Source organism: Cervus elaphus, chromosome 12 (assembly GCF_910594005.1).
Source record: "Cervus elaphus chromosome 12, mCerEla1.1, whole genome shotgun sequence".
Classification (NCBI taxonomy): domain Eukaryota; kingdom Metazoa; phylum Chordata; class Mammalia; order Artiodactyla; family Cervidae; genus Cervus; species Cervus elaphus.
The window spans coordinates 27,202,955-27,228,957 of NC_057826.1; the positions used below are offsets into that span (position 1 = coordinate 27,202,955).

The 26,003-nt window shown below is 37.7% G+C and overlaps 1 protein-coding gene across 1 annotated transcript in view; it reads left to right on the top strand.

Annotated features, from left to right (window-relative positions):
• KCNH5 (potassium voltage-gated channel subfamily H member 5) overlaps positions 1 to 26,003 on the top strand; it is a 348,488-nt gene that overhangs the window by 247,385 nt on the left and 75,100 nt on the right. The window contains exon 9 of the mRNA XM_043920302.1: positions 9,076 to 9,328. Within this exon, the coding sequence (XP_043776237.1) occupies positions 9,076 to 9,328 (253 nt within the window). The remainder of the gene's footprint in view (positions 1 to 9,075; positions 9,329 to 26,003) is intronic.

Genomic DNA, 26,003 nt, shown 5'->3' on the forward strand with positions numbered 1-26,003 from the left:
CCCCTGTCTCAATAACTTTACAGTTCTTTTGTTTCAGATGAAATTGCCATTTGTTTCTCTTTCAAATGCAAGTAAGAGATTTTAGAGACAGATTCTAAAATCCTGTAAGATACAATCATATATTACCAGTCAAAGTGTAATTTGGTACTAATTTTCTGGGAAACAATTTGGCAAGAGCCTTAAAAATGTTTTTATACTTTGCTCAGTAATTTTACTTCTAAAATTGCTGTCCTTAAGACAATCTGATATAAAGTGTTGATGACTAGAAAAGAAAAAGGTACAGGGTATTTGTTATGACTTGATTTATGAAAGGGAAAACTAAAAATCTCAACATCCGATTATAATATAATGGTTAAGTGAATTGTGTTATAATTATATTAGGAATTATTTTGCAGTGATTCAAATTATGTTTTGGAATCAGTATTTCATGGCGTGGGAAGTGATTATAACATGACGCTGAGTGATTATAACCTGAAATAAAACTTTAGAGACTCAGGTTTTATAAAAATATTCTACATGTGTATATGTGTACTCTGTTGTGTCCAACTCTTTGTGACCGCATAGGCTGCAGCCCACCAGGCTTGTCTGTCCTTGGGGTTCTCCAGGCAAGAATATTGGAGTGTGTTGCCATGTCCTCTTCCAGGGCATCTTCTAGCCCAGGGATGGAATATCTCCTACATTGGCAGGTGAATTCTTTTCAACTAGTTCCACATGGATCTGCATTGCAGGCAGATTCTTTACCATCTGAGCCACCATGGAAGCCCCTGTATGTGCATAAATATGTATAAATAATGAAGAAATTCTGTGTTCTTTATAGTTTTTTGACTTCCCATGTTTTGTATGATGAGTATTAAAATACATTTTAAAGTATATTCACAGAATGAATTAGAGAGAACCAACCTTCTTCCTTTGACTCTAGTCAATCATTTCCTCAGAGAATCTTGATTTAACTTCTTGGTTTCTAGTGAAAGTATTTAGGTCTCTCTTCTAAGCTTCTTCTAAACACCAATACCACAAAGGATGAAATTGTTGGGGGAGGGGACCTACCTGAATGACATTTATCAAATTTTCTCTTTATGATATAATCTGGACCTCCTGGTGCCTCAGATGGTAAAGAATGTGCCAGAAAGCAGGAGATTGGGTTCAATACCTGGGTCAGGAAGATCTCCTGGAGAAGAAAATAACTACCAGCTCCAGTATTCTTACCTGGAGAATTCCATGGATAGAGGAGACTTGTGGGCTACGGTCCATGGTGTTGCAGAGTCAGACAGGGACACAACTGAGTGACTAACACTTTCACTTTCATACTAATATCTAGTTCAGATATTTCCAATACATATGCTAAAACTTATGTATGGAATAAGATGCCTTCCCTTTGGCAAATGGTAATAAGATAAACTAATAATTTGTCAGTGAATCTTCATGTCTTTACCAACACACTTTGTATGCAATACAAATGGAGTTAAAATAAAATGTTTAGTGAGAATCAGAAACAAATTTGCAAAGAAACTGAGGCTGTTCAGTGATGGTGGTGGTGGCATTACTGATTTCCTAATAAACTAGTTTGATTAATCGGACTTTGATTTTCAGAAATCAGCAGTTTTACTTCTGTAATACACTAAGAACCAGAGAACATCAGAAAGTGCCAGATGTTGCATTTTAATCCTGGTTGAGCTTTACTTGGGAGCATTGGCTTAAGAGCTGGAACTCAAAAGTTTTAGGCTTTGCTAATTTATTGAGAGGCCTTGAGCATATCAGATACCTTTCTGTAAAATGGGGCACTGGACTAGAAACAGTGATTTTTCAAACTGTTCCTGACTGGAAGCTCCAGGAAGATAGGCACCATGAGAGTTTTATCTCACAGATCTGGAGGGCCTGCATAGTAGCCTGCATGTGGCTAGTATATAACCAGAGCTTATGCTTTGAGTTAAATGAATGAATGTGTCCTCTGGAGCCCTGCCTGGAGTCAGCTTTTCTATCAGATTTTCAGCCAGCATAATGCCACATGTATCTGCTTTATATATCAGGTAGACATAAGGTAAGATTGCATTAAAAATGTAAAGGATAATTCTACTGCTGTAAATAAAAGTTTAAAAGCTTTAGGATTAAGTCTTTTCAATTCTGTGATAATTTAATGTTACTATTGTGCTATTATTTAAAAATGCAGATCACAACACCTCTTACTCTCATTTTCCCCTTCTATATGATTTTAAAATCTATGATAGAGCTGTGTGTAAATTGTATTTGTGAAACAGCAAGGGATGACATGTGTTTTGGTGGATGGATTGGAGGTGACAAGGCAGAGAGGCAGATGATGGGGTATGCCAGTCAAAGGAACAGCTTGTACAAAGGCAAAAAACCACAAGTGAGCATGGCAACTTTGAAAATGAAAGTGAAAATCACTCAGTCGTGTCCGACACTGTGACTCCAGGCCAGAATACTGCAGTGGGTAGCCTTTTGCTTCTCCAGGGGATCTTCCCAACCCAGGGATTGAACCCAGGTCTTCTGCATTGCAGGATGATTCTTTACCAGCTGAGCCACAAGGCAAGTCCAACTTTAGACAGGCAAGAAATGTGTGACTTGGGTGCAAGGTTAAAGGAAGATAGTAAGAGATGTGGCTGGAAGAGGTTCCCATTATAAAGAGCCTTGTATGATTGCTTAGGACCTGAGCTGTATCTTGTGGGGAAGCAAGTCTTTAGATTTTTAAGAAAGTGAGATATTTGTGTTTTACTATGAGTAAAACTCATATGAGTCTCAGTGTTGAGATTAGCTCTTTGGAGTCTGAGGGTTGTCTGTTAAGATACCTCTTGATCTTGGGTTTAATGAAACTGGTATCATAAATACTCAAAAATGTTATCTTTTTTCAGACCATGGCATACTTTCTCTTTTTTCATACTTGGTTTGCAGAATTCTAAAAATGATTCCTTATATATATCAATCCTAATATGTCAACCCTAAAGTAAATCAGTCCTAAATATTCATTGAAGAGACTGATGATGAAGCTGAAGCTCCAGTACTTTGGCCACCTGATGCAAAGAAATGACTCATTTAAAAAGACCCTGATGCTGGGAAAGATTGAAGGCAGGAGGAGAGGGTACAACAGAGGATGAGATGGTTGGATGGCATCACCGACTCTATGGACATGAGTTTGAGCAAGCTCTGGAGCTGGTGATAGACAGGGAAACCTGGCATGCTGCAGTCCAAGGGGTTGCAAAGAGTTGGACATGACTCAGTGACTGAACTGAACTGAACTTGCAGAATTCTAAAAATGATTCCGTATACATAGCCAGAGCTCTTCCAAAGACAAAGCTTACTGTCTTAATTAGGAATACACTTTGATTTATTATTACTGGACATGAAGACAGAGAAGAAAATGGCAACCCACTCCAGTATTCTTGCCTAGAGAATCCTGTGGACAGAGGAGCCTTGTGGGCTGCAATCTATGGGGTTGCACAGAGTTGGACATGACTGAATCAACTTAGCAGCAGCAGCAGGACATGAAGAGGGGATAAAAAAACCAACCCTGGAGTCAAACAAAAGAAGTCACTACTAATTAGATATCATCTACTGAAATGTAGCTTCACTTGTTTATGACTATTAGAGTACATCATGTGAAATGCTAGGCTGGATGAAGCAAAAGCTAGAATCAAGATTGCCAGGAGAAATATCAATAAACTCAGATATGCAGATGACACCACCCTTATGGAAAAAAGTGAAGAGGAACAAAAGAGCTTCTTAAAAATGAAAGAGGAGAGTGAAAAAGCTGGCTTAAAACTCAACTTTCAAAAACTAAGATCATGGCATCCAGTCCCATCAGTTCAGTTCAGTCACTCAGTCATGTTCAACTCTATGCAACTCCAGGGACTGCAGCACGCCAGGTTTCCCTGTCCATCACCAACTCCTGGAGCTTACTCAAACTCATGTCCATTGAGTCAGTGGTGCCATCCAACTATCTCATCCTCTGTTGTCCCCTGCTCCTCCTGCCTTCAATCTTTCCCAGAATCAGTGTCTTTTCCAATGAATCAGTTCTTTGCATCAGGTGGCCAAAGTATTGGAATTTCAGCTTCAGCATCAGTCCTTCCTGTGAATATTCAGGACTGATTTCCTCTAGGATGGACTGGTTGTATCTCCTTTCTGTCTAAGGGACTCTAAAGAGTCTTTTCCAACACCACAGTTCAAAAGCATCAATTCTGTGCTCAGCTTTCTTTATAGTCCAACTCTCGCATCCATATATGACTACTGGAAAAACTATAGCTTTGACTAGATGGACCTTTGTTGAAAAAGTAATGTGTCTGCTTTTTAATATGCTGTCTAGGTTGGTTATAACTTTTCTTCTAAGGAGCCAGCATCTTTTAATTTCATGGCTGCAGTCACCATCTGCAGTGATTTTGGAGCCCCCCAGAAATAGTCTGCCACTGTTTCCATTGTTTCCCCATCTATTTGCTATGAACTGTTGGGACCCAATGCCATAATCTTAGTTTTCTGAATTTTGAGTTTTAAGCCAACTTTTTTACTCTGCTGTTTCACTTTCATCAAATACTCTTTAACTCTTCACTTTCTGCTGTAAGTGTGGTGTCATCTGCCTGTATGAGGTTATTGATATTTCTTCCAGCAATCTTGATTCTAGCTTGTGCTTCATCCAGTCCAACATTTCTCATGATGTACTCTGCATATAAGTTAAATAAGCAGGGTGACATATACAGCCTTGATGTACTCCTTTCCTGATTTGGAACCAGTCTGTTGTTTCATGTCCAGTTCTAACTGTTACTTCTTGACCTACATATAGATCCTCAGGAGGCAGGCCAGGTGGTCTGCTATTCCCATCTCTTTAAGAATTTTCCACAGTTTGTTGTGATCCAGTCCCATCACTTCATGGCAAATAGATTGGAAAACAATGGTAATAGTGACAGATTTTATTTTTGACAGCTCCAAAAGCACTGCAGATGTTGACTGCAGCCATGAAATTAAAAGACATTTGCTCCTTGGAAGAAAAGCTATGACCAACCTAGACAGCATATTAAAAAGCATAGACATTATTTTATCATCAAAGGTCTGTATAGTCAAAGCTATGGTTTTTCCAGTAGTAATGTGTGGATGTGAGTGTTGAGATGTGACAGTTGAACCTCTCACATAAAGAAAGCTGAACACCGAAAAATTGACACTTCTGAACTGTGGTGTTGGAGAAGTCTCTTGAGAGTCCCTTGGGCTGCAAGGAGATCCAACCAGTCAATCGTAAAGGAATTCAGTCCTGAATATTCATTGGAAAGACTGATGATGAAGCTGAAGCTCCAATACTTTGGCCACCTGCTGCAAAGAAGTGGCTCCTTGGAAAAGACTTTGATGCTGGGAAAGATTGAAGGCAGGAAGAGAAAGGGACTACAGAGGATGAGATGTTTGGTTGACGTCACCGACTCAATGGACATGTGTTTGAGCAAGCTCTGGGAGTTGGTGATGGACAGGGAAGCCACTGTGCTGCATTCCATAGGGTCACAGAGTTGGACATGACTGAGTGACTGAAGTGAACTGATAAGATACCCAGTTGGGAGCTATCTGACAAGAGATTGGATATGACATTCAAAGCAGAGTACATTGAAATTGGGAATAATGGACCAGGTGTGACAGTTATCTTGAAAGTTTTATTTTATAACTTAAAATTAAATTTTGCCTTGCATAAGACATTTATTGGGCTTTCCAGTTGGCAATAGTGGTAAGGAACCGCCTGCCAATGCAGGAGACATGAGAGAGGCAGTTTCAATCCCTGAATCAGGAAGATCACCGGAGGTGGGTGTGATAACCCACTCCAGTATTCTTGCATGGAGAATCCCATGGACAGAGGAGCCTGGCGGGCTACTGTCTTTAGAGTCGCAAAGAATTGGGCACCACTGCAGTGACTTAGCACACACGCATTCAGGCAAATCGTTTATTAGCTTCCCAGGTGGTGTAGTTGTAAAGAATCTGCTTGCTAATGCAGGAGACACAAGAGATGAGGGTTCAATCCCTATGTCGGGAAGATCCCCTAGAGGAGGAAGTGGCAACCCCTCCAGTATTCCTGCCTGGAAAATTCCATGGATAGAGGAGCCTGGTGGGCTACAGTCCATGGGATCACAGAGAGTTGGACATGACTGAGCACAAGCATTAGCACAAAGATTCTTATTAAGGCTTTCATTTACAGAAAAAAATAAGATTATGCTCATATTTCGGTGACAGACACACCGTGATAGAGCACATGCTATATATAAGGGATTGGGGTGGAGCTTGTCTGTAGGTGTGACTTTGGTCTATTTAACACTTAGTTTTAATTTGTCACTTTATGACATTTGGACTTTAGTATATACTGTGAATCAAAATAATAAAAAAGTCAATGTCTTAAGGAAAGTGAAGAAAAGAAAGATGCACTTAAAATGTAATAAAAGTCCTTTTTTGATATGCTACTAAATGGAGAATATTGCTAATACTGGGAGATTTCATTTTCAGCATGAATCTTGAAAGAAACAATTAAAAGGATGTAAAATGACTCTTACCAAAATGAATCTAAAACAATGAAAATTCTGTAAGGTAACAAAAATAGAAATAGATTGATCTGTTTGACCATTAAGCCATTCAGTATAATATTTATACATGTATGTATATATTTTAAAATTGCTTTTATGGTTTTTGCTCCCCTAGCACCAATTCTATTTTCAACTTGAGGAAAATATTAACATTAGCTAAAACTTGAAATATATTCAGGCTCATGCAGAAATACTTTCTTAATTCTGCCTAGAACTTCATCAAAGTCAAGAAACAGAATTCAGGCAGGAGTGGAGAATGAAAAAAAAAGCAAACGGCTTTTAAAGAGAGCTAAAAAAGCATTACATTTTGTTGGAATACTCAAATGTTTGGTAGGGAAAACAAAGCCTAGCCTTTCTTTAACATTTACCATGTGCAAGACTAAACTGGGCTAAACTCAAATCCTTTCATTTAATTCCTACAATGAACCTATGAAATAAACACTATCATCCCATTTCACAGATGAGATTCAGAGTAATAAATACGTTGCCTTAGGTTACAAAGGTAGGTGGTAGATCTGTAACCAGACCTATGACCTCCTGAGGCTGATCTTTCATGATACCTCTAGGCACTCTTCCATGTCACCAAGGCCATTCCCCTATCATACTTTTCTCACCATGTTATAATTGTCTTTTTACCTCCTACCTCCCCCTACTTCATCGTTAGCTCCGCCAAAGCAAAGACAGCCTATTACCCTTCTAGTACCAGAAATTTAATGCAGTGAAATGCCTCACGGTAGAAGCTCAGTAAGTGCCCACTGAAAGACTAATATTTTAAGGAGTCACTGAAAGTTAATATAGTAAAGAAAACATTGTATTGTTATGGAAACTAATTGATGTGGAAAGTGCCAACTGCTTCTATAGTTCTGTTAGATGTTCCTTTTCTCAAAGATGAACTCTTTCAGAAAGATAGGAGAGCTGATCACTATTGCATGTAGGAATTCAGAAGAATAAGAAAAAAATCCGCAAAGATCCTGAAGTGATGTGACGTGGTATCACAGTATTAGGAAAGGTTAAGGGGATGGATATTGAAAGTATAATTTAATAAAGGGTCTTTACATTTATGGTGGCTCATCTTCTACACACAGAAGCAACCTGCTTTTCATGGATAGTGAGCTCCAAGTGAAAGGAATATTCCAGGCCTTAGGTCATTTTTTAAAGGTTAAAATGCAGTTAGCATAGGAAAGAACACTATTTCATATGAAAACATTATTTGGTATAATTTAATGAGGACAAATCAACTTAGACTTCAGCTCAAGGGATTCAAATTCTATCAAAGAAAAACATTTCTGATTATAAGGAAGAGTTTACCAAGGGAGTCAGGGGAGGATTCTGAGTTTGCACATACACCTTTCACAGGGACTGTCCTGACTTCTATAATCATATCTTGCTCAATGATGCTCTGACGATAATGTGATTATATGTCCATTTTAATCTGGGTCTTTAATTGCCTTGTCTGAAAGCTACAGGGGATAAAATTTCTATAACTCCGTCTCTTTAAGCATGTTTCTGCCATTTATCACCCCTTCTTTTTTTTTCTTGTTATTATTTTATTATTATTTTTTTCATTTATTTTTATTAGTTGGAGGCTAATTACTTTACAATATTGTAGTGGTTTTGCCATACACTGACATGAATCAGCCATGGATTTACATGTATTCCCCATCCCGATCCCCCCTCCCACCTCCCTCTCTACCCGATCCCTCTGAGTGTTCCCAGTGCCCCAGGCCTGAGCACTTGTCTCATGCATCCAACCTGGGCTGGTTATCACCCCTTCTAAATGGTGCTCGGAGCTTGAATTCTGCTGTTGCTCTCAGCAGTCTTTAGGAGTCAAAGACCTGAATGAACAAGGGCTACCATGCAGCCTGCAGTGCCCACCTCTGTCAGTGTGGACAATGCCAGTTTTTTAAGCCTTACAGAAGGCTTGTGAATACCCTTTAACTCCCTGAACATAAATTTATTAGTAAAATAAAAATATTTCAGAGTGAAGAAAACATATGGAGAGTGGAGTTGTTATCAGCCACGTCAAGTTGCATGACATATTGCAATGATGCTTTTGTTGATTTTGTTGTCTTGTAATTGGGTAATATGAATCCTCTCCAATGTATAGTAAGGTCCATTATCCTGAATTTTGAGATAGTTATGAAAAAAATTATAAAGTAGCAACTAGACTGAAATGAATGTTAATGACCTATTTTATTTATTTATTTTTTTGGATGACATTATAATACATTCTTTTCTGAGACTCTTCCCAGCTGTCTTAAGACCGTCTTCTCTCCATGATGTGATCCATACCCACTCAGAGATTCCCTACGTGGTGCTGTGTTGTAATAGCCCATATGCTCATCAGCCCATCTCACTGGACTATTAGATCTTTCAGAGTAGAGCTGTGTCTCGTTACCTTTTTCCTCAATACAGCATTTTTCAGACTGTGCCGTAGTCAATAAGTATTTGTCAGATTCCTTTTTGTTGGAAATAGTCTTTCTCTCTTTTTTCTTCTTACTTATTCATCTCTCACTTTCTTCAGGTCCTCTCCATCTGTCCCAAGGACATGAGAGCTGATATCTGTGTTCATCTAAACCGGAAGGTTTTTAATGAACATCCTGCTTTTCGATTGGCCAGCGATGGGTGTCTGCGAGCCTTGGCAGTAGAATTCCAAACTATTCACTGTGCTCCTGGGGACCTCATTTACCATGCTGGAGAAAGTGTGGATGCCCTCTGCTTTGTGGTGTCAGGATCCTTGGAAGTCATCCAGGATGATGAGGTGGTGGCTATTTTAGGTACTGTGCACTTTCCTAATGTAGTAGCAAACATGCAACAGTTTCAGAGGTTTTACTTCTCAGGTTTTCCTGAGAAATTTCTATTGTTGGGTGACTTTGGAAATTGGGTCACTAATGAGATGATGAATCTCAGTGACTACTAGTAATGCCAATTCAGCAAAGAACATTAGTATTGGTCATAGCTTAATGGGCTGCATGAGGGTTTGATTAAACTTTTTTGGCAACAATACGACAATGCCTTTTAGAGGAGAGGTGATCACAGCCTAGAGTGACTGAACTTCCATGTTGGTAAGCATGAAAATGGCTTGTGAAATGATTGTCAGGTTAGTAACCTACAGTATTTGTCTCAGAGGGACAACAGAACCTTTGCAGATCAACACTTCCCTTTAGAGATGTATAAACTGAGGCTTTATATATCCAACAACAGTCAACCAGTTTAGTGGCTGAACCATCAGCTAGTTACCTGAGAATTAGTACTTGAGTACAGATCACCTTTCCCCAAATCTTTCTGCTTGCTCGCAGTGGACCTAAGTAATGAGTGGAAAGTGATGAGGAGGTAGATGAATTTGACCTGTTATATTGAAATGATCACAATGCAAGTAAGCTTAGGTTTTTAAAGCTGGTTCTACCCATCTGTATTTATGAGTGAGAAAAATTATTCGGCTAGTAATAAATTTATTCTAAAATTCAGAGACCTGATATAGTTGTACTAATGAAAAAAGGCAGTGACAGTACATGTGAGTGAAAAAAAATTTAAAAATTGCATGTTTGGGGACAGTGTAATCCATTTTACATTTTATCTTGGTAAAAAATTGCTAAATGATATTTTAGATCATCTGCTCAAATATCTGCAGCATGAAGTCCACATAGATAAAAAAGGAAGCAATAATGAGGCCAGAGGAGAATCATTTCTTGTGTTTTTTCAAGTAAAATAAGTCAGAATTGTAGGATGTTGACTTTCTTTTGATCACGTTTTTCATGGCTTCTGTCTCATGAAAAATGAGCTCAATTTTTAAACTATTGGATTTTTTAGCTACTGAGGTCAACCTACCATAGCTTGAATGCTACTTATTCTCATAAGTAAAAGATTGACTGGTTTATTTTAGAAACTGCAAAAGCAAAATCCAGCCCCCAAAATGAAGGATTGGTTCAAAAAGCACGACTACCTGAAAAAGACAGAATTGAGAATGGAGAAACAATGACTCTTCCTAAGAAAACAGGTTCAATAAATTTGTAAGCGTTACAAAAAATAGTTCAAGTATGCAAATGACTGAATACTATTGTTTGTAAAACTTTCTTTAACTGTTGAGAAATAATATTACATTTATGCATAAACTTCTTTTAGAAGCTATTTTTATTTTTATTTATTTTTTTGTTTGGTTAGAAAAATGCATGCAGCTCTTAGAATCAGTACTCTGGGTGTGTTTAATGTTGCATAGTGTGTGGTCTGCTTTGTTTCCTGGAGCATAAAGGAGTTATATAATACGTATAAAAAGTGTACTTTTCACCAGAACAATCCTTCGTGGTAAAATGTAGCATATACACACTACAACAATTCTTGTTTGCTTAAAGAAGATGATAAAACACAAGCCCAAAACAGGTATATTTTTTCCTACATGTTCATGTCAATGGTAAGTGGGATAGCAGACATCAAATATATTACAATGAGTACTGTTGTGATAAATTTCCTAGACTGTGCATTCATTGTCATTTGTTTTGCCCCATTTTCTTCATCACAGCTTCACCTTGCTAGCCTCTTTTCTAAAAAGATGGATTGAGAAAGCCCTGAGTGCAGTGCCTCTGGGCTAGGTCTGCTAAGCTAGAATCATTTGCTCAGTGAAACAGACAAAATGCATTTTCTTTTCATTTTAAAATAAAATGGTAGCTAGTTTTGCCCAATGACACAGTAAAAATGAACACAGGGCCTCTGGGTATTGGTCCAGTTTCATCATATATTTGTCATATTTTATTTCTTTGAATGAATGCTTTTTGTTTATCCTTCTCAAAAATATGGATATTTCAGAGATTTTTTCATCTCTTGGTTTAATGAATTAAGTTACATGTATACCTCTCTGGCAATCTTTCTTTCCTTTATTCTGTGGGTCTCTAACAAAGATTAGCTCAGCCAAAAGGCAATCAAAATGTTTATGTTTAAAAACAAAAATTGCCCTGAAAGTGATCTTCCAAGGAAGAAATAAGTGCGGGGGAAGGGGTGTGGGAAGGTGTGATGCTGGAGAGGCTCAAAGGGTCACCTAGGTACCCTAGTGCTGGCCAAACTCACATCCTCATGGTGTCTGTGATTTGGATCATCAGTGACAAGATAGTTGTGGAGAAAAGCTTTGAGAACTCTGCCTTGGTGTTGCACCTTCTACCAATCTGGCTTTATAGGAAGGCAGTCTGAGGAGACTGTGGAGTCGGAGTGTGGACTCATAGTGACTTTCTGCAGGAGACGGTGTGTGATGTCACATGTGAGAGATGCTTGCACCACACGCCCCAAGGAGTGTGTCTGCCATGGTCCAGACACGCGCTCTTGTGCTCACATGGCTTATAGGTTCCACCTATGAGCCTGCTGAAGCCTGTGTCTGTTGCCACCTGTGCTTCATCTAAGGGGCCTGGAACCTGCCAGAAGGGTCTTTCTTAATGAACCAGCTTCTTGACTTGCAGATTGTCTCACCAGCTTTGTTGTGTGACTTCAACCTCAGTGTGGTTTCCACTGGGGATGCATGTTTTCAGACTTTTCTAAGCCAACAATACTTTATTTTATAATTAGAAAGGATTTTTGTTTTTTGTTTAACACTTGAGATGTTTAACAATGTTTTAGGGGAGGGAGAGGGAAAAGGAGTAACTCATCCACATTACTTCTGACACTATGCTGACTGTTCATTCTTTTTATAATCCTATTTTTTCTTATTTCTAATTTTTTGGTAGTCTAATTTTGAAATATGCAAACTTAATGAAAAGTTGCAAGAGTTATCAGCACAGGAAGTTTGGCATATATCAAGATTTTCAACCTTATTGAGTAAGTTAATTAGGTTTTCTGTATCTTTACTTATTTTTTTTCCTCTTCATCTATCCTGGAACTGAGCGTGACATGTTATTTTATTATTAATGTGTTGTATCTATGTCTCTTTGTATTTACTGTAGTTTGCTATTTATAATGTTTATTACTGTGTTATTTGGTACACAGATATTTGTAACTATTTTATCGTCAGCTCAATTGTGACTTTTAACATTGATTTCTTTTATTTTTCATCACAACCCTTGTTGAGGGTCAGACAGAAACTGCATCCCCTCCCCCATCTGCATATACCTCAGAAAAATGAGAATTTGTCTAAGTTGATCTGATAGGAGAAATAAGTAGGCCTTGCTCTCTCTTATGCTGATTTATTTGCCAGTTGAAAAGTATAGGTGAGGTCATTTTAAAATTAATTAAAATCTCTGAATCCAAAAACCAGGTGCAGTTCATTCTGTTGAATCTTTGCCTCTCAACTGTCTCTTGGTAGCTCCATAATTCTTTAATGTGTCAAAAGTGTTAAGGTGTTTAATGAATAAGTTCTGAGGCAGAACTAATTCGTGGAAAGATAAAAATATAGTCAATAAATACCTTCTCTTTTAACATGGAGAGATGGCTTCAAGATGTTTTCTAAATAGGGCACATGAAGATAATTGCAGTTCATGTCTTTTTCTAAATTGAAGTTCTTTCAGTTCTTACACCTCCACTTTTTTTTCTTTTGACCTTCCCGCTTTTTATAAAACACAAAGAATTCCAAATTAAGTTCATGATGCATACATAATATTGTATGTGCTTTAATATCTTCTTGCATTTTAGTTTTTACCCTATAATTACTTAATGTGAACAGATTTGTTGGTATGCCTAAATTAACCAGATTACTTTTAAGTGTCTGACAAAGTATACTGTACCTTACAGAGACTATACAAATGGCATTTCCCCACTAACTTTAGACCTGTCTTCTGAAATAGTTGATTTGCTGCATTCATATTTTGACTTTTCTCTTTTCACTGATTACTAAAATCATATGGTTAGAGTTATTAATCTAAGGCAATCTATGTCTAAGTCTGTTAAATGTAACTTTAAGTTCCCAAGAGAACCATGCTTATTTATGTAGAGTTTGAACAGAAGCTTAGATGTTGTTTTTAAGTTGAAGGAAGAAGGCATAAGAGAAGAAGAAAGAGACCGAATTAAATGAACTTAATAATATAAAATGGCTTCCCAGGTAACACAGTGATAAAGAATCTGCCTCCAATACAGGAGACACAAGTTCAATCCCTGGGTGAGGAAGATCCCCTGGAGTAGTAAATGGCAACCTGACTGAAGTATCCTTGCCTGGAAAACTCCATGGACTTAGGAGCCTGGTGGTCTATAGTCCATGGAGTCTGCAGAGAGTTGGGCAAGACTGAGCACACACACACAACACAACACAATACAACACAGTAATATGAAAAGTGTAATTTCTATTACTTGGGTAAAGATTCCATTTTAATTAGAATTGTTATTTAGAATCAGTTCATCTCTTATAAACACTTGTCTATTATCAAAGAAAACATATATTCTTCAAAAAATTTGAAAATTTTACTCAAAAAAAGCATAAGAGCTTAATATCTGCTTCTTATTTTTATCGCCCCCCCCCCCAAAAGAAATCTGACATGTGAATAAATAATATTCTTTTATTTTGAGAATCTGTGAAAATGTTACTTTAGTCTTGTGGCTAAAATTTCTTCCCATATACTTTTTGTTGAAAGTCAAGTGTTTCACACTTAAATTCTTTAAAGGGCTTTTCCCAAGCTCCACAAAATTATTTTCTTTTGTATCCACATTTCTCTGTTTTGAGATGCTATACTATGAACCAGATAAGTTTGCTATACATATTGTGATAATGATGAACTTAGTTAATTTAGACATTTTTATGAAAGTATACCAGTTATTTGCTTTAAAAAACTCATGCCTGTCTTCTTGTAAACTTCCTAAGTAGTGAGTAAAACATTACTTGTCTATGGCTTAAATTATACACTTTAGAGTTCCACAGTATGTAGATTTTAGGGTAAAATATAGTCTTTATTAACTGGCAATTTAGACTTAGGGGGTTCCCTGCTGCCTCAGTAGTAAAATAAAAAAGAAAAAGAAAGGAAAAAAGTCCTCCTGCCAGTGCTGGATACCTGGGTTTGATCTCTGGGTTGGTTGATATATAGGAGAAGGAAATGGCAACTCACTCCAGTATTCTTGCCTAAGAAATCCCATGAACAGAGGAACCTGGTGGGCTACAGTCCATGGGGTCACAAAGAGTTGGACACGAGTTAGTGACTAAACAACAACACAAAGTTTAGACTTAACTTCACACCCTCTCCCTACTATCCTTCAAAACTGATCTTGTTCATTCTATTTTCTTGGTGTCTCTTTAACCTATACTTAATGTCCTTTCTTTGGAGGGCCCCTCAAGCTAGATGGGTCATGGTGGAGAGTTTTGAAAAATGAGGTCCACTGGAGAAAGGAATGGCACACCACTTCAGTATTCTTCCCTTGAGAACCCCATGAACAGTACGAAAAATCAAAAAGATAGGACACTGAAAGATGAACTTCCCAGATTGGTAAGTGCCCAATATGCTACTGGAGATCAGTGGAGAAATAACTCCAGAGAGAATGAAGACATGGAGCCAAAGCAAAAACAACACCCAGGTGTGGATGTGACTGGTGATGGAAGCAAGGTCTGGTGCTGTAAAGAGCAATATTGCATAGGACCCTGGAATGTTAGGTCCATGAATCAAGGCAAATTGGAAGTGGTCAAACAGGAGATGGCAAGAGTGAACATTGACATTTTAGGAATCAGTGAATTAAAATGGACTGGAATGGGTGAATTTAACTCAGATGACCACTATATCTACTACAGTGGGCAAGAATCCCTTAGAAGAAATGGAGTAGCCATCATAGTCAACAAAAGAGTCTGTAAATGCAGTACTTGGATGCAATCTCAAAAACAACAGAATGATCTCTGTTCCTTCCCAAGGCAAACCATTCAATATCACGGTAATCCAAGTCTATGCCCTGACCAGTAATGCTGAAGAAGCCGAAGTTGAATGATTCTATGAAGACCTACAAGACCTTCTAGAACTAACACCCAAAAAAGATGTCCTTTTCATTATAGGGGACTGGAACACAAAAGTAAGAAGTCAAGAAATACCTGGAGTAACAGGCAAATGAAGCAGGTCAAAGGCTAATAGAGGTTTTCCAAGAGAACGCACTGGTGACAGCAAACACCCTCTTCCAACAACACAAGAGAAGACTCTACATATGGACATCACCAGATAGTCAACACCGAAATCAGATTGATTATATTTGTTGCAGCCAACGATGGAGAAGCTCTATACAGTCAGCAAAAAGAAGACTGGGAACTGACTGTGGCTCAGATCATGAACTCCTTATTGCCAAATTCAGACTTAAATTGAAGAAATGATAGAAAACCACTGGACCATTTAAGTATGACCTAAATTAAATCCCTAATGATTATACCTTGGAAGTGAGAAATAGATTTAAGGGGCTAGATCTGATAGACAGAATGTCTGATGAACTATGGATGGAGGCTTGTGACATTGTACAGGAGACTGGGATCAAGACCATCCCCAAGAAAAAGAAATGCAAAAAAGCAAAATGGCTGTCTGAGGAGGCTTACAAATACTATGAAAAAGAAGGGAAGCAAAAAGCAAAGGAGAAAAGAAAAGATATATCCATTTGAATGCAGAGTTCCAAAGAATAGCAAAGAGAGACAAGAAAGCCTTCCTCAGCGATCAATGCAAAGAAATAGAGGAAAACAATAGAATGGGAAAGACCAGAGATCTCTTCAAGAAAATTACAGATACCAAGGGAACATTTCATGCAAAGATGGGCTCAATAAAGGACAGAAATGGTAGGGACCTAACAGAAGCAGAAGATATTAAGAAGAGGTGGCAAGCATACACAGAAGAATTATACAAAAAAGATCTTCATGACCCAGATAATCACAGTGGTGTGATCATTCACCTAGAGCCAGACATCCTGGAATGTGAAGCCAAGTGGGCCTTAGGAAGCATTACTATGAATAAGCTAGTGGAGGTGAAGGAATTCCAGTTGAGCTATTTCAAATCCTGAAAGATGATGCTGTGAACATGCTGCACTCAATGTGTCAACAAATTTAGAAAACTCAGCAGTGGCCATAAGACTGGAAAAGGTCAGTTGTCATTGCAATGCCAAAGAATGCTCAAACTAACACACAATTGCACTCATCTCATGTGCTAGTAAAGGAATGCTCAAAATTCTCTAAGCCAGACTTTAACAATACGTGACCCATTAATTTCAGATGTACAAGCTGGTTTTAGAAAAGGCCGAGGAACCAGAGATCAAATTGCCAACATACTCTGGATCATCAAAAAATAGCATGAGAGTTCCAGAAAAACATCTATTTCTGCTTTATTGACTATGCCAAAGCCTTTGACTGTGTGGATCACAACAAACTGTGGAAAATTCTGGAAGAGATGGGAATACCAGACCACCTGACCTGCCTCCTGAGAAATCTGTATGCAGATCAGGAAGCAACAGTTAGAACTGGACATGGAACAACAGACTGGTTCCAAATAAGAAAAGGAATACTTCACGGCTGTATATTGTCACCATGCTTATTTAACTTATATGCAGAGTACATCATGAGAAATGCTGAGCTGGGTGAAGCACAAGCTGGAATCAAGATTGCTGGGAGAAATATCAATAACCTCAAATATGCAGATGACACCACCCTTAAGGCAGAAAGTGAAGAAGAACTAAAGAGTTTCTTATGAAAGTGAAAGAGGAGAGTGAAAAAATTGGCTTAAAACTGAACATTCAGAAAACAAAGATCATGGCATCCAGTCCCATCACTTCATGGCAAATAGTTGGAGAAACATGGAAACAGTGGCAGCCTTTATTTTTTGGACTCCAAAATCACTGCAGATGGTGACTGCAGCCATGAAATTAAAAGACGCTTAGTTCTTGGAAGATAAGTTATGACCAACCTAGACAGCATATTAAAAAGCAGAGACATTACTTTGCCAACAAAGGTCCATCTAGTCAAGGCTATGGTTTTTCCAGTAGTCATGTATGGATGTGAGAGTTGGACTAAGAAAGAGTTGATGCTTTTGAACTGTGGTGTTGGAAAAGACTCTTGAGAGTCCCTTGGACTGCAATGAGATCCAAACAGTCCCTGCTAAAAGACATCAGTCCTGAGTGTTCATTGGAAGGACTGATGTTGAAGCTGAAACTCTAATACTTTGGCCACCTGATGCAAAGAGGTGACTCATTTGAAAAGACCCTGATGCTGGGAAAGACTGAAGGTGGGAGAAGAAGAGGACGACAGAGGATGTGATCGTTAGATGGCATCACTGACTCAATGGACGTGAATTTGAGTCAACTTTGGGAGTTGGTGTTGGACAGGGAGGCCTGGCATTCTGTAGTCCATGGGGTCGCAAAGAGTCGGACATGACTGAGTGACTGAACTGAACTATACTGCTCCTTGGAAGAAAAGCTATGACCAACCTCGACAGCATATTAGAGAGCAGAGACATTACTTTGCCAACAAATGTCCATCTAGTGAAAGCTATGGTTTTTCAAGTAGTCATGTATGGATGTGAGTGTTGGACTGTAAATAAAGCTGTCACCGAAGATTTGATGCTTTTGAACTGTGGTGTTTGGAGAAGACTCTTGAGGGTCCCTTGGACTGCAAATTCAAAGCAGTCAATCTTAAATGAAATCAGTCCTGAATATTAATTGGAAAGACTGATGTTGAAACTGAAGCCCTGAGGGATGGGATGGAGAGGGAGGCAGGAGGGGGGATTGGGAAGGGGAACACATGTAAATCCATGGCTGATTCATGTCAATGTATGGCAAAAACTACTACAATATTGTAAAGTAATTAGCCTCCAACTAATAAAAATAAATGGGAAAAAAAAAAAAAAAGAAACTGAAGCCCCAATACTTTGGCCACCTGGTATGAAGAACTGACTCATTTGAAAAGACCCTGATGCTTGGAAAGACTGAATGCAGGAGGAATAGGGGACGTCAGAGGATGAGATGGTTGTATGGCATCACTGACTTGATGGATGTGAGTTTGATTCAGCTCTGGTAGTTGGTGATTAACAGGGAAGCCTGGCGTGCTACAGTCCATGGGATTGCGGATTCGCACATGACTGACTGAACTGAACTGAATGTCCTTTCTTATGACCACTGCTCTTAAAATTTTGGTTCTGGGTCATGGCTACCATCTGAAAGGCCTATCTACTTGCTATTTGTTGTCAACTTCAACCTCCAATTCTATGTTATGTTGCCATCATGATAATTTTTCTAAAATATAAAATATCTTTTTAGTCTCTTTGTTAGGATTGGCTTTTTAGCCCCTTCAGGATAAAAACATGACTTTTAGCCTGGACTGTGAGGCCTTTTAGGTTTTGGTCTATGCCCTGCTTTCCAGCCTGATTTGTGCCATTCCCTATTCCTACTCTCTTTTCACCATATTGAATTACAGAAAGCTTTTTGAGCACCAAGTTCTCTCTTCCTAGCAAACTATTGTGTACACTGCTTCTGTGTTTAAAACATCTTTTCTCCTCTTTTTGTCTGTCTCTTGCTTCTTCATCTTCTTTTACCCTCTCCCTTTTTGCCCTGGTCTGGATTAAGTACCTCTCTTCTGGGCTTCCATTACATGCCTATTTAGGGTTCTTCCTCTGTCTTTTACTTGTTTATTCTTCTACTGTGTTGTGAGTACTTGAAAGGTCTTATTCATTTTTGTCTCTCTGTCATCTGTGGTAAGGACCTCTAATAGGTTCTCAGTAAAGGTTCAATGAGCCAAATTATTTAGCACTTTGTTTTGCCATTAAGTTGTTTTTACAGATGTTTTAGTTCTTGTGTTGTATTCTGTTGCCATTTTCTTTGTTTTGTCTTAGATACTGACTACCCTCTATTTCTCTTTCATCTACTTGGTTTTTGTAAAATACGTTTCTCTAAGATCCTAGCTTTAGCATAGATCTAGTACAAACTGAGACGACACTTTCCTACTGTTGGTTGGGCAATTTGAACATGGAGAATAAGAAGGGATAAATGCGAAATATCTCAGACCACTAAAAACTCTTTAATAAAACACTATTTCCTTGTTCTCCATTAGCAACTCCCAGTATCAAGAAAGAATTGAATTTACACTGTGGTTGTTTGCCATGGTAGAAAATTTTTTTTCTATGGAAGGGAATTTGGCTTTAATTCCTGAAATTGGCATTGCTTTAACCATCAACTGGAATGGATAGATCTACAAATTAGAATTTTTTATTGGAATATCAATGCTTTAGAGTTAAAAGGGACTTATAGAAAGAAACATCTTATCTCTAGTTAGTAATTGAGCATGCCCATGCCCATGCTTAAGTAAAATTTAAATACCTACATATGTTTGGATTTTAAGGTTTCCTATCACAACTTTTATGGAGAAGGAAATGGCAACCCACTCCAGTATTCTTGCCTGGAGAATCCCAGGGACGGGGGAGCCTGGTGGGCTGCCATCTATGGGGTCGCACAGAGTTGGACACGACTGAAGTGACTTAGCAGCATCACAACTTTTAAAGTGTATTTTTGGGAAATACAGTCTAGACCCCTAGATTCCTTTGAAAGATTGGTTTAAATACTAATAGTTGTTAAATGCTCACTATCTTATACATATTATTACATCAAATTCTCTAATTTATCTGTGAAAAAAGTGCTTAGTATAGTCATCTTGTTAGTTGTTCAGTTGTGTCTGATTCTTTGTGACCCCATAGACGGTAGCCCACCAGGCATTTCTGTCCATGGAATTCTCCAGGGAAGAATACTGGGTGTGGGTTGTCATTCCCTTTACCAGGGAATCTTCCTGACCCAGGTATCATACCAAGGACATCTCTTGCATTGCAGGCAGATTCTTTACCATCTGAGCCCTAGGGAATTCATCTTGCAAATAAAGAAGCCAAGGCTCTGCAGTATCAGTGAGTTACCTTAGGTCCCACCTAGAAAATAAATAGTGGGTATAGGATTTGAACCCACATTTGTCTGACTCAATGTCCATTCTCTTAACCATCACATTTCAAATGTGATGCTTTCTTTACCAGGAATTTTAAAATAGAATTTTGAAATTTTGGTTTAATCTTGACAGAAATTAGAGTGCTGAATATTAACTTTACCACTTGTTTCCTTTTACTAAAAATATTTTTTTCTGGGACTTCTCTCAGGGTCCAGTGGTAAAGACTCTGCTCATCCATTCAGGGGCCATTGTTGAGGAACTAAGGTCCCACATGCCACACAGCCAAAAAAAAGCTTTTCTTCTAACAACACTGTTAAGTACCATGACAGTAATTAACACAAAATTGTAAATCAACTATTCTTCAATAAAAAAAAATCATATCTTAAAAAATGTACCATAAAAAGTAAAGTGTAAAGGGCTTCTCTGGTGGCTCAGAGGGTAAAGCATCTGCCTGCAATGCAGGAGAGCCGGATTCTATCCCTGGGTCAGGAAGATCCCCTGAAGAAGGAAATGGCAACCCACTCTAGTACTCTTGCCTGGAGAATCCCATGGACGGAGGAGCCTGGTAGGCTACAGCCCACGGGGTCGCAGAGTCGGACATGACTGAGCAACTTCACTTTACACTTTTTTTTTTCAACCCAGGTGTAAGATGGTTAAGCAGCTACTAAATGCCTACAAATATGGCCCTCCTCTAAGTAACTAGTTCACCCCATAAACATGTTTAGGTCTGGGGAGAACTGACATGAGCCCTCAGAACATAAGATGAGGATATTAAGTTCTGTCTTTCATGTGGGTATTGGAAAATTTCAGAGTCCATCTAGTTGGTAGGTATTAATGTGGAGGATGCATCACGATTGCAAGAATGGCTACAAATCTTTTCAGTTTCTTCCATGAAGACATGGAGTCTACTTTTCCACTCCTTGAGTTCGTACTGGTCTTGTGACTTGTCTCAGTTCCTGTGCTTAATCCTCCACTCTTCCCATAAGTCCTAACAGTTTCTGGATAGAGTTGGAAGGCTTGTCTTGCTTTTCCCATTGCTCTTCTGTTTTCGTGAAGTCATGGCATCCATGTATAGAAAACTTCATCTTTATTTTTCTAGATTTCTTATACCTACCTACATACCAGTGTCTTGCTCTCACTATCCTTCTCTACTCTGCCTTCCCTTAATCAAGCGCATTATTTCATATTTTCTCAAAAAGTATCAAGTGTGCTTTTGTCTTTAAGAAATTGAAAGTTTAACTAATTACAAGTTTAATAAGTTGGTTTTTTTTTGTCACTAGGAAGATCAAAGCTAGTAAATTGTAGATGTTGGTTGACTTGCTCTGTGAATGCCATTGAGAAGTCAGTCTTCTTTTTGGTATATGGAGGTGGAGGTGTTAGTGAGTAGGAGCACATCAAAACTACTAAAATTTTTTAATTTACAAACTAAAAAACAGGTTCATAAAGTACAACGATATAAACATATAACATATGTTTATATGTTATAAACAAAAGAATCTCTGTTGTTCAAGGATCCTGTAATCGTTTCACAGGTCAAGTGAAAGACCTTTTACAATCTCCATCCACCTAGGAGAAGTTACACCTTGTGGTCCATTCTAAACACCAAGTTTACTTCACCTGTTTCTGAATTTGATCTATCATTTAAAGCTCCAAGTTCCTCCTTTACCCCTTTCTTTTCTTTATAATTATTTCCTGAAGACCCTGAGCCCGTTGTCCTGGAGAGTTCCCACAGTCTGGACTCTGCTGATTGCATCCTGACTGTCATTTAGCAGGTTTCTCCATCCTCTCTATTTCCTGTCAACTGGCAGCTGGATCCAGAGGCCTGGTCAGACTCAGGTTCAATCCCTTTGCAAGACTATAAGTGGGTCTGTGTTCTTTCATCAGATGACACATATTTTTGTCTCTAGCTGTATTTTTGTTTTGTTAGCAACTGTCAATACTCACTGCCTAGCTCCATTAATTCATTGGGAGTTGCAAAAGGAAAGTATTCTAGTTTATATTTTTGTTTTTGATTGGAATGCTTTTATAGAGAGTTACCTCTCAACTAGTATTTGGTTACCCAGTGTGCAGTTCACAGGAGAAGGAAATGGCAACCCACTCCAGTATTCTTGCCTGGAGAATCCCAGGGACAGAGGAGCCTGGTGGGCTGCCGTCTATGGCAGAGTCAGACACAACTGAAGTGACTTAGCAGCAGCAGCAGCAGCAGCATGCAGTTCACATAGGAGTGACTGCACATATACTTAATACTTTCCCATTATTTACCAACTTTTAAGATAGCCTGTTGGTTTCTTGTCCTTTAAGGGTACCTAGATAGTTCCTTAAAAATATCTTTATGGACTAATGAATTTAAACAAATGATGGATTTTAGTGCATTACAATTTTGACCACTATTGAAGTGCCAATTTCCTGTCTTTGCCAGTTAGAGCCCCTTCAAGTTGGCTCCTATGTCTTTTTGATACAGTAGTCCTTGATGACTTCATTGCTATGACCAGCTCCTCATCTTGTATAATTCTGCCTCACACCTGAAATCAGTCATTAGGCATTTCTCCAAGAAGCTTGAATTCATTTTTGTGAAATTTAGTTCACAGTTTTGGTCCTACAGATATTCACAGCTACTGAATCAGTCAGGGTTTCTTGGTCCATTTAATAAATAAAATGAGAAAGACATTTGTGTGTCTGTTTCTCTGTATACATATAGGTATATACACCTATATATATCTATCTATATACATATATAGATATAGATATAGATAGATAAAAATAAAATTTCTAATGAGTTAATACAGATTATATTTAAATAAAATTCAGTATACTAGGACTTTATTTATTCACTTCTATATTACATCTTCAACTACTTCTTCCATATTGAGAATGCTGGGGATGATCGAATTAAAGTATTGCATAAATGCTCAGTTGCTTTATGTGACATTACAAATATAGCAACCTCAGAATAACAATACTAATACCATTACCACCAGTATAATTACTGAAAATACATATAAAGATTTTTGCATACGCTTGTTTTCCCATTCTTCTCTACCCATTATTTTTAGCAGCTGTACTAGCTCTATATTTTCAGAGCCTATAGCATAGCATACTGTACCCTTTCCCTTTAACCTTCATTTAGTCTTAATTCTGCAAGTAACTATATAGTTAGGGCTACCACTATTCTGTATCAGTGTCTCTCTAGGTAGTTTAGTTGTCTAAAGGATATTCACTAATCTTGGGAAAAATCCATGGGAGCAAAATCCCTAAGTTCCTTTATATTAGTGATATAGTTTTCATCCTTTATTCTTGAAAATCAGTTTTGCTGGGTATGGAATTCTTGGTTCATATTTCTTCCTAGAGTATTTAAAATATGTCACTCCCTCGATCTCACTTGAATCAATAGACAAATCATAGAGCATTTGTTTTCTACTATCATATCCTTTATATCTTTCTCCCCTCTTTAATCTTGTCACTGTCTTAACTTGTGATGAGGTGATTGTGAGGCAAGGTGAAGTCATGTATCTGTAATCTCTGAAATATCATACAGTTGTCTCACAGTGATGTAACAGTACCTCCTTTGACACTCTTCATACCATCACTAGTTCTGGTACTAAAGCACTGAATAGGCCATGACTGTCTTTACTTGAAACACTTCTGGTGGTTCTCTCTTTGAAACAGGATGAAGCAGACTGTTGCACAGTGCTAAAGTTTTTCCCTCTTGGATGCTCTTTTTTCCCTCTAGATGTGGCCTTCTCTCTATATCCCATAGGTTTCCAGTATTGGGGTAACACTGCTCATCATGCCCTGGGCAGATCATGTTCATGTTGCTCTTTCACAAGAAATACTGCTCTTCTCTCAAAGACTCCACTGTGATTCAACTCAAACACTATTTTACTTGTGTGGTCTAAACAAAATTCCCTTGAATTCAAAATAAACATTTTCACTTATGTACTTTGCCATTCCTGATCCTACAGTACTTATCTTTTCCTATATTTTTTGGACATGTCTCTTGTATTATACACTTAAAAATTCTTGAGAGCAGGATTTCTATTTTCTGCATGTCTTTTCCCCCACAGTATAAAACACATGTTCTAGCTTAAGTGTAGTGATGGAGTTAGGGTTAGGATGGATGCATTCATTGAATGGGGTGAAGTGGACAGCCTTCATTTCTCCCATTTGACAGATGCAAAAGTTATAAGACTTAGTTATAGTATGAAATTATAATAAGCTTCAACTCTGAATGCTTTCTTTGAAAGAGAAAATAGAATTGTAAGATTTAACTACTTTTTAATTTAGTCTCTTTCTTAGACATTTTAAAAATAATATGATACTAACTTCCTTGATTTGGACACATGTTCAGATTTCTGTATATAACCAATTTGTTCTTAATACTAATAACGCCAAATTCAGGATTATCAGCCTGCTTATTACCACATCTTCTACCTCTATAAAGGTAGCCACCATTGTCCTTCACTTATTCATCAGAATACTTTCTGTTATTATACATCCACTTAATGAGAACTATTTGGCTTATTCTTTGTGCATGTCAATAAAATTTCATAAGCTAAATCAGTAATTTTTTCGGTAGATAAGAATTATTTGTTTCTCTCAAGGTGTCAGATTTGCATCTGTTATAATTTTTCAACAAGATGATTTTGAAGATCAATCACTAAAGACTGGCAGGCATCAGTTCTAAATGTTTAAAAAACTCTATTCTAACACACCTAAGTTTTAGTGCTCATCATGTTCTTTTCCTTCAAAATATTACTTTCTGACATTTGCTGTTTATAAAGTCAAAGTCAATTTAAAATCACACAATTTAACAACTCTTAGCTTTGTTAAATTATAAATGAATTTTTGTGTATATGAATTCACAATAAAGTTTATGAGCCGACTACAACAATCTGTTATAGTGAAGGGCCGACAAATAAAAGTAAATAGGTGAATTAAGTCCATTCTATAGAAGAATTGTTAAATAGAGCTATCACTGTATCACATATAGTCACAGAAAACTACCTAAGTAAGCCTCAAGCACTCTATTTTTAGGAATTCATTGGCTATAGTGGATCACTGTACTCATTGATGAATAACTGAGATAATTTTTATGAATTCATTTTATCTATATCATTAACTCATCAAATGATGTGTTTCACATTAAAATAAAAACACTGTAAAATCAGCACCTCAGGGGACTGACATACTACGATCTGTATTACTCCTTTAATTATGTTGTAACTATTTGTCTCTATTTTGTCTTAAATTTTCCAGTTTTCTGCTGTATGAATTGTTAACATTTTTTTCTATTTTACAATCCGGTTTCCCGTGGTTTGGAAGTGAAATGCTTCATAAGACTTGATGCAAAGAACTGAGAAAATATAAATAGACCAAACAACAACTTTCATGTAGAGTGTGAGCTTTTCTACTAATTTTAGCACTTTGGGGGAAGGTTAGTTTTCTCAAACTCTAAAATGTTTATAGATGAAACTATTTGCACCCAGTGGGAGCTGACCTAAAAACTAACATCAAACATTGTATAGTTAAGAGGATGAACAGGATTTCCCAGTTCTAAAAGTGTACAAAGCCTTTTGTGATAAAAAAAAAAGGGGGCGCTTTTCTATTAGACAGTCCATACATAAACC